This window comes from Bidens hawaiensis, unplaced genomic scaffold, assembly GCF_021521415.1.
Source record: "Bidens hawaiensis isolate Kalapana, Puna unplaced genomic scaffold, B.hawaiensis_p1.1 tig00013821_1, whole genome shotgun sequence".
Taxonomy (NCBI): Eukaryota; Viridiplantae; Streptophyta; class Magnoliopsida; order Asterales; family Asteraceae; genus Bidens; species Bidens hawaiensis.
Genome location: NW_027492182.1, coordinates 128,502 through 138,674, shown reverse-complemented (window position 1 = coordinate 138,674; position 10,173 = coordinate 128,502). Strand labels below are relative to the sequence as shown.

Sequence of the window (10,173 nt, the reverse complement as noted above, 5' to 3'; positions counted from 1 at the left end):
TATTTTTACATCTTAGATGAGTCAAGACAATGACGGCAAAGCAACTCGAGGCCCATTTCAAAAAGTGAACCAGACTCAAAACAAATGATCGCGGCCATGCTGACATGTCGTGTTTGACCAAAGTCTGCCTTAAAAGAGAGAGAGTCAAGAGGGCACAACCACACAACACCATCCAACTCAACCAAGCAACTAGGTGTATGAGACAGATGCGTCGAGTAATTGAGACAAGCTACAGGGAAGAATTTGTGCCCACATAAAATGTTGATTAAGAGGCTCAAGAACACGAAAGGTTACATCATTATGATTTATGCACTTGGATTAAGGAGCATCAGAGAAGAAAAAAAAATCTTGAATTCTCCACAAAAAGTGTAAAGAATTCTTTGAAAGTTTTGTTAAAAGACATGCCTAGTATAGAATATAACAATCTAGAGAAACAAGCTTTTGTAGGTTCTGAAATATATTCCTTTAATATGAACAGTAATAAACACAAGTTCATGACAACTAGCTACATAAAGGATCACTGCCCTTGTCAAAACTGATGTGAAAACCCATTGAAAAAAAAAACAGAATCATTGCAAAGGGTGCCATTTATCTTCATGACTTGATGATTGTACAAACACTCCAATTAACCATACACTACATGTCTAAAATTTCATGAAAAATACATGTCTATGGCTTACCAACAAAATGATATCCTATTGAATTTCACCATCTTCACCAACTTCCCCATCTTCAAGCTCCTCGTGAGCGCCATTTTTACTACGCGAATCTCTCTTATGTTTCTTATGTTTGCTTTCAATATCAGATTCAGGTGAATATGCATGCTACACAGTAAAATGCAAAACAGTAAACAAATTATTATAAAGGCTTTATTTCATGGAAACTTAACAGTTTAGATATTACTTAAAGTACCTTTCTAGACTTTTTGCGGTCGCTGCCATGGCGGCGAGACCGCCTGGAGTCATCCCTTTCATCCTTGTCAGACCCCGTGTCATCTTGATGGCGCTTACGATGTTTTCTGTCTCGTTTTTTGTCCTCTTTGTGTTCTGTAATAGTATCTAGATTCTCACTATCTGAGTCGGCTTTCTTGGATCGGTCTTTACCTTTGTCTTTTTCTCTCTCTCTCTCCTCTCTTTCTCTATCTCTCTCCTCTCGGTCTTTCTCTTTCTCTTTACGTTCTTTCTCCTTTCTCCTCTCTTTTTCCTCCTTTCTTGCCTGTAATTTACCCATGAACCAGAAAAATCATATAAAATATTCTAATATATACATATAACAGCAAAAGAAAAAAAGTAATAATAACAACAAAATATAAATCAGCAAATACTTATAACGTCTCATAATCGAAAATTAGCAAATACGAACAAATAATTAACAGCAAACACCTATAAAAATAAACCTAATAATAACAGCAAATTGGTTCTCACTGTTTTCATGTTAAGAATAAAATGTATGTGATCCTGTTTCTACATAGGAGAAAGTTAACATACAAATTCAATTAACGTGCTGTGAGAATCAAGAAGTGTAATTATATATACAAGTAGTGTAATTATGTAATTACATCGTTAATTTAATTTGTATTTGATCCAAACCATATATATATATATATATATATATATATATATATTGCAAGAACAAACCTAAACGTTTTTTGTTTTGTATCAATGGTTAATATTTTTAAAAATTTAAATCTTACATACAAATTACTATGTTATCTACACAATAAACCATTATATTAATTTGTTCATATGCTTACTTTTAATTTTAAACGTTTACCTACACATGTATATGTTGTCTAGGTTCTATAAATAAACAGAATTTCTTCATCTTTTGTTTTTAATTTCAGGATATAGATGGACAAACATTGCATTTCAATCATTTTCTTATAAAAAATGAATGATGTAGCTTTTTCTTTCTGTTCTCACAGAAAAACTGTGTTCTGTTCAAGTGCTTAGAACCCTCCCTAGTGTGTGTGTGTGTGTGTGTGTGTGTGTGTGTGTGTGTGTGTGTGTGTGTGTAAGTAGACTAATTAGTTAGAGCATTCCCAACCTATCCCCCATCTCTATAATTACTCTAAAAAACACTACATTTCTCTCTTCTGTTTAATTAAATAATATTTTTTTATACTTTTACCATTATAGTTTTCTCTCTCCACCCTATAATTTACACTCACCACCACTCAAAACCCCACCCTATAATTTACAAACTCCCCTCACACAAATTTGGAGGATAGGATGGGAATGCTCTTACCTTCTCTTCTTCCCGTTTGCGTTCTTTCTCTTTTGCCTTCTCCACTAAACGAGCAATATATTCCTCAAAGGCTTCACGAGCAACGGCCTCGTCACCAATAGCTCTATTCACAAAATTAGATTTTCACTTAAAATACAATTTGTAAACATTTAAAAAATAAATTTTGGACATATAATGTTACACGTCAACCCAACCCATTTGACCCGTTATCCAACCACGCCTGCTCGCAACCTGTGAACTACCTGAACTCGGAGCTTTCCTCAAAGTGTTGCAGGGAGTCATCCCATGAAGAAGACACAGTTATTTCCTGAGTATAAAGTCAAGCAATGTGAGAATCTCTCTTGGACAATAATTATTATATCATTAACTAACTTTGCATACCTTGATCTCATACAGTAGATCGGTGAAATCTTTCACGAGAGACTGACGTTTTTTAGCTTCCTTCTCTTCTTTCTCCTTTGCCCTCTCAACTAAGTCTTCAAACACAAGCTGTAAATAAGTAAAACATTTAGACCACTCGCAACCGGGTTTGACCAACGCCACGTAGGATGAGATGATGTCATTCTCGATAGCGTTTTAAAAGAGAATTATACATTTATACCTGCAGATTAATATCTGATAAAGATGAGATGATGTCATCCTCGATAACAGCCTTGAAATCTTCAAATGTCCATGTTGGTAAAGCAGCAACCTATAAGAACAAATAAAGGGAATCAGATAAAAGCATTATATTGTGTTTAAGATAAAGTACATAACTACATATAAACAGATTATACCTTCTTCGATTTCAGAGAATCTTTCACCCTGGTTTTATCGTCATGGTACTGTCAAGTAGACCAAATACAGAACAGTTAGCCTTAAAGTCATAAAACAAAACCTTTGCATGAAACTATTAATGAACACCTTTTTCTCCAACTCCTCAACTGCATCCTCAAACAAATCTCTTGGAGTTGAGCCAGAGGTATTTGAAGCAACTGCCTGATAAGCTACTGACTCCTTCACCTGTGAAGTATATATAAAATTAGAACCAGTAAAAACTCTATACTTATAATATATACATGTATAAGTTGAGGTCCATTACAACACACTAAATTATTGTGAGAACAAAAGGTACAAACCTAAATCATTTAAGTTGTTTATCAATGGTTCTTTTTTAAAATGTGTACTTAAATACAATTGTGTATATTAATATATTATGCGGATAAAAAAACCATCAAAACTATTTTTTTTTTAAGTCTTAACCGTTTTACCTACACATGTGTAGGTGATATAACCTACACGTGACTTACACGTGTAGGCCCTATTTATAAAGGAAATTTGTCATGTCTTGTTTTAATTTAAGAGAGATGAATAAGCACTGCAGTTTAACCATTTATATTTGGAAATTTTTAAAAAGCACGTATGTGCGGAGTGTTCAAATCAGAACCACGAAATATGTTGAGAACCACACAATACACTTGTATGTGCTTTTCACTCTCCACCACCTTAGAGTATCTCAAATGTACAACTGCATTATGCCGTTCTCGCGGTTCTGAAGTAGGGAACTGCATAAACACATGCACCTATTGTTTTACGTTTTACCAGCGACACGTAAGTTGGTTCTTGCAGTCCTCTACTACAGTTTTGTTATTTATTGAACGGGCCACTGTATATACATATTGATTATACACTCAATACTACCTTTTGACAATAGTCACGCCATTGAGTTTTAGCTGTAATTGTACCAGAAATAACATCTTCCTCTAGCATCTTACGAAACTCATCACGGTTTTTACGCTCCACCCTTTTAATATGTTCCTTAAAGAAATAAAAAACCAAATTTAAGAAAGGGTTAAAGCAAAAATGCACCTTTACTACAAGATTGTTATAAAAGGTCACCTTTTTAATTTTCCTTTGTTCATCTTCTTCCTTCTCCAAATCACGGATATATTCCTGGAAAATCTCCAAGCGGTCAATTTTTTCAAGACGTGAGCATCTTTCATCATCCTCCAAACGATCCTGAACTTTCCGCCACTGAGTATCCACCTGAAGACCCAAAAAAATTATTAATTATATAAAATTTAACTAGAATAATTAAAACCTAAGTTGTTAAGTTGCATCACCTTAATCAAGCCACAAGTTTCCAAAAACTGTCTGTACTCTGATCTGTATTGTCTTTGCTCTTCTTGAGCCTTTGCTCTCTCCTGAATTAAAAATTAAATATGAGCATAAAAGACATACAACTGTCTGTACTCTACAGGGGTTTTCCAACCTTCTTTTGTAGGTCAACGAGGTAGTTTTGAAAAAGATCTTCACGGTCAGCAGGTCGGTCAACAGCCTTGTAGCGTTCATCATCTTCAAATAGAGCCATTGCTTTGCTGGATTACAAACATATATATGATCTTAGCATTTGTGAATCAAAAGCATGTACCTTAATATAGTCAACATCATACATGGTTCTTATATACTTACCTCCACCTCATGGATGATGTCAGTTCCTTAGACTCATGAAAGCAATTCAGAATGGTTATGAAATTACTTATTTATTCATTATAACGTAAAAAGATAACTGGAACTTACTTCCAACATCTTTGTGAACTCTTCTTTTGCTTTTCTCTGCTTCAAACGCCTCTCCTCAGCCTCTAACTTCTTTCTTTGCATCAAATACTATGATAACATAACACAAAAAGGAATTTAAATAATTATAACAGCTTTTACATACATATATAATTATATATACACAACTACTATATATAATTACATACGAAAAGAGTTTACCTCATTGAACGCCTGTTTCCGTTCGCCGTGTGCTTTTAATGCACCGTATCTTTTGTCATTTATGATCACTCTCATTGCCTGATATGTCATGTCGGTCATCAATAACAAGCAATCAAAAAGTCAAAAAGGTGGAGACCTTTAAAAAATACCTGCTCCCAGTTCCAATCAGCCTTAACATTTGCCTCCTCAAGTAAAGCTTTAAATGCCATTTTTGCCTCCTAAAACACAAATAAACATATAATGGCATGAACAGGATTACAAAAATTAAATATATAATAGCAATTTACCTGCTTACTGGCATATAAAAATTGTTCATCATCAACAGCTTTCTCTTCTACCGGTGTTGTGTTGACTTTTGCAGCAACCGCCATGCCCTTCTTTGCTTCCTGCAACATCATCAGATCAAGTTTTTGTAAAATTAAAATCAGAAGTCAAAAGGTCAAAGCTGAGATTCAGCTAATAAGCATACCTCTGTGTCCTGTACTGAAACTCCATCCGAAGCTTTTGGAACACCATGAGAAGATGAATTCTCTAATTTTCCCCTGAATTTAAAAATTTTAAGATTATAAAACCACATAATCCTAACTGTTATTCTATGAGGGATAAGAAAGAACTACATTGGAGATGAAACCGTAGAAGCACCAGGTGCTGGAATAAGAGGGTTTGCAATAGATGATGACTCAGACACCAAATTAGAGGGAGCATTGCCAAAAGGGATGAGAGGGGTAACTGCTACAGGGCTTGATGACACCTCATTAACTGAGCTGGCCGAAGCTGAAGCTTGATCAAGTGCAGAAGGTGTTAAAGTTGCTGGAGATTGAATCCCTCTAGAAGCTTCTTTCTCAGCCAGCTCACGTGCCAGCTAAGCATACAGAAACAAAGTTTAGACCTGGTAACACTAATAATAGCAGGATAATAAGTTATGGTTTAAACCTTTAGTTCCTCTGGTATTGTCCATTTAGATTGTTTCGTATTCTTGTTGTAATAATATCTGCATAAAGTATGATTCAGATTAAATAAAAAAAACAAAAACAAAAAAAAGTTGGAAATTATATTAATGTTAAGAGCATGGTTAGTCATACTTTTTGCCCTCTGCAGTTGTGAACTCTTTCCAGACAGTAGATGCATCAGCTCTCTGCCACATCAAGAATATAAACATTCATAAAAATATCAAATCATTGCTAATATTCACATATATCAGAAAGATGACTAAAACTTGATTGGTTCATTGGCATGTTTTGCAAGTAAAACAGTAAACTAGGCTTTTAATAAACTACCAAACAGCAAAATTGTTGATTACATGGCATACCTCCAAAGGTGTCATCAACTCCAAAGGCTTCTCCCATGAAGACTGTTTTGTCCTCTTGTTGTAATAATATCTGCAAACATATGCAAAACGAAGAATTATATCTGCAACAACAATAATAGTTGCACATACTACAAAAACATTGATAAAAATTTACCTTCTTCCATCAGCAGCAGGATATTCTTGCCAATCAGATGATGACTCTTGACTAGCATCAACAACACCTGACCTCTGCTACAGGAGCAAACAAAAGTATTTTATATTCAGTTTTATCTAATAAGTAAAACTTAGCAAAAAAAAATTATCAAAACTTATTAACTTATCATAACATACATTAATATATGTTAACTTCAGCTCTATCTAATGCCAAATTTAATGAAAAATATCAAAAACTAACTTACAAAAATAAAATACTAAACAAACTTGTTCAAAACACAATAAGATTAGAATAAAAAAAGAGATGACTTTATACAATAGAACAAAGTGTTCCACTAAAGTCACTCAAAGCTTCGGTCCCTATAAACTACTCAACTTTCATTAGGCGTTTCAATCCTATATGATTTTTCTTATAAATGTTTAATTTTGTAAGCTAAGTCAGACAAATGAGACATATATGAATCTTGGTTACTATTCAGTGACTATTTTTTTCAAATTTGGCTTAAATTTTAACAATTATAAAACTTGGTTATTATTTAATGAAATTTCTTTATTCCCTATTACTTCCTACTTCAAGTTAATTTGAAAAAAAATGATCACCAATTAGCTACCAAGATTCGTATATTATTTATTTGCCTCACTTAATTTTAAAAAGACTAAACATTTATAAAAAAAAGTTTATAAAAGGATTGGAACATCCAATGAAAGTTGAGTGACATAGAGACAAAAAAAAACTCTAGTGACACTTCGGAAACCTGGTTACTACTGACTAGTGAAGTTTTCCCTGAAAAGTGCATCTTTTAATTCATTTTAGTTTAAAAAAAATGAATAGAGTTCTAGAATTAAAGTGCTATACGTATTAAAGTTTCATGTAAATTTCTCAGTATTCCACAGATAACCAACTTACATAAGCAGCCAAGAACACACACCTGATTTGTGGGAGCGGCAATTGAAGGCTGCAGTCCAGTTTGTGGCACAGATGAAACAGTTACCTGACCTTGATTTCCAGAAGACATCCAAGGTTGCCCTCCACTTGAGACAACAGGTGTGTGCATCTGTGAGACAGCATGAAACTGAGAAGACACATTTGTTGGTTGCCCGAATGACGGTGCATTGAACTGAGACAATTAATCAATTACATACATTCCAAACAAAATCTACTTAAACAGTTAAAACATAGAGCCTTACAGCATACGAAGAAGAAAGAGGTACACCAGCATTCTGGCTCGGGAACTGTGGCGGCTGCTGCATATACGACATCGGCATTGGTTGTGATGATGGAGACGGGAGACCAGGCTGACCCGGCCTCGGCTGCAACAGTTGAGAAAACCCTGGCAGCTGAGTTTGACCGACTGCACGATATTGCTGAGCGGCTGAACCTGACTGCATGAATGGTTGACCTGGTTGTGGTGTAACCCCAGCCCGGAACTACAACAGAATATAACAAATTAACCATTCAACACTATACCTATCAAAAAATATATAGATAATAATGACTAAAACTAGAAGATAAAACATACTTGCATTGAATAATTTGTTCCAAATCCAATCGCAGGTGGCCGAAGAGACTAAAGAGTAACAAAGTGATTTTAGCAACATAACAATATTCTTCAACTAACACTTCACCATTACATACGCGCATACACGTTAAATACAAGGATAAAACCCCTATTTATTCGCTCTTAACGAAATCAACTACCTTTTACCTTGACAAACTAATAATAATCAAACCTAATAATAATGAAATCATGAACAGTTAATCACTGCAGCCAGTGTAGCTTATAACCTAACCGAATTCAACTACCTTGACAGTACTCATGACTTCAAAGTTAAATGAATGAGATTATAAAACTTTAGTAATTTTGTATTAAAAAGCCCTAAAAGAACAGTCATGCGTGTGATTACATTACACCTACAACAATTTCGAATAACAATCCAAAGCTAAATAGAACAGAAATATACGTATGAAGGATACGAAATGAGGAATTAGGGTTTAATGAAATAAGAAGATGGAAATTTAATTACCTGTGAAACGGGATTCTGAGGATTATTATTATTATTATCCATTGTGGCACATAAGAAAGAAGGAAGAAGTGGATCTAATAAACCCTAGGCAGCTAGCGGAATCGTTGTGGCTATAACGGGAGGTGCAATTAGCCGTTGGGTGGTCAGGTCAGGTCAGCGGTGGTGCGACGGATATTGGGGCCGTATACGTTTGTATTGTAGGTGACGATTTCTTTTCATTTATTTTGGTGATGTAATTTCGTACGGAAGGAGATTTCTCAAGGGTGATAACTAGAATGCTGTTTCCATGGGACGCGGTCGGTATTGATTACGTTTGTTATCAAACTTGTGTCGAAACATTGATGTTGGTAAACCCGAGCGTTTGTTATCAAACTTGTGTCGAAACATTTACGTTGGTAAACCCGAGCGTTACGACAATGAGTCGACACGAATTCGATCAGTATCGGGTGCGTTCGTTAAAAGATAGACATCATTGGTAAAATTACAGCATTAAAACCCAAAAAATTAATTCGTCAAATTAACATATAGAAACATTAACATATATAAGAAAATAAAATATTAAAGACGATGTTTATTTGGTTGGCAACGGTGGTAAAACCCAAGGGTTGTCGGTCCCGAGCATTGAGGTGATAACTTTACACGAATTCAGTCGGTTTTGATTACTTACGTTACGATACCAAAACTGAAAAACGAATCGAGGTGGACCAAAGACCATTTTATTTATTTATTTTTTTAGGGGGGGTATCGGTCGGTAAACTTGCGTATTGGTAAAACCCGAGCGTTGTCGTTTATGGGCTTTAAATAAGGCCGCGAGTCTACGCGAACTCGGTCAGTTTCTTTCAGGTTTGTTACGATACAGGAACTAAAACAAAAAAAAACTAGCGTTTAGTAAAGGTAGTAATAGTAAGACGGATGGTAGTAATAGTAAAGGTAGTGGTTATCAATAACACAAGTAGTGAAAAAACTATAAGATTGACAGACGAAGTAGCCGATAGAAGAAAAACAAATATAATAGTATGTACATTCTTAAAAGTTTCTTCAGACACCGCTAAAAGCATGTGTGTCAAGGCAAATGTAAGCTTATGGCAAAGGGAAGTAAAAAAAAGATTCAATGTAGAAAATACGAACTACGGTTTCGGATAAATCTACAACAAAAATCTACATATCTCTCTAAAATTTCAGAAACCTTTCCTACGTCTCCAGTAACTCTCAAGTCCCCGGAGAGATTGAGTTCTAACAAATCAGGCATGTTGGGATCATCAAATGTCGATTTAGGTCTTCTTCTACCCCTCTTCCCCTCCACCGTAAGGGTATCCACCATTAATGAAATTGTCATATGCCTCCTCAGCATATGTCCCAATTCCAAACCATCTCAACATCCCTTCCTTATCGTATCCGAGATACATGGCACCCCAACTTCTCCCAGAGTACTCCATATCCTATACAGTTTAACTTTGTGTGTCCGCACATCCGCGTCCATATCCACATCGGCATCCTCATCCCTGCTACCTTCACTTTTCGTGTTTGTGTCTTCTTGATTGCACAACAACCGGTTCTCTACAACATAGGCAATCGAAGTATAACCCTATATACTTTCCATATCTGTCTTATTAGGACCTTTTGTCACACAATACATACATGTGCTTAAATTTGGTAAGACATATTTCATATTTGGTTCTTGC

At 35.1% G+C, this 10,173-nt stretch overlaps 1 protein-coding gene across 1 annotated transcript; it reads right to left on the bottom strand.

Annotated features, from left to right (window-relative positions):
• Nucleotides 1–589: 589 nt before the first annotated feature.
• LOC143545082 (pre-mRNA-processing protein 40A-like) lies at nucleotides 590–8,533 on the bottom strand. Its single transcript, XM_077037029.1, has 27 exons — nucleotides 8,492–8,533; nucleotides 7,987–8,034; nucleotides 7,655–7,894; nucleotides 7,396–7,584; nucleotides 6,468–6,541; nucleotides 6,314–6,383; nucleotides 6,087–6,139; nucleotides 5,938–5,995; nucleotides 5,622–5,866; nucleotides 5,474–5,546; nucleotides 5,292–5,390; nucleotides 5,154–5,222; nucleotides 5,005–5,082; nucleotides 4,807–4,893; nucleotides 4,699–4,730; nucleotides 4,499–4,604; nucleotides 4,350–4,430; nucleotides 4,126–4,272; nucleotides 3,928–4,044; nucleotides 3,151–3,249; nucleotides 3,024–3,071; nucleotides 2,849–2,938; nucleotides 2,629–2,736; nucleotides 2,490–2,554; nucleotides 2,248–2,350; nucleotides 913–1,215; nucleotides 590–824 (listed from the first exon to the last, which is right to left on the bottom strand). The coding sequence occupies exons 1-27, from the start codon at nucleotides 8,531–8,533 to the stop codon at nucleotides 696–698; spliced, it is 2,853 nt and encodes a 950-aa protein (XP_076893144.1). The 3' UTR covers nucleotides 590–695.
• Between the last annotated feature and the right edge of the window lie 1,640 nt (nucleotides 8,534–10,173).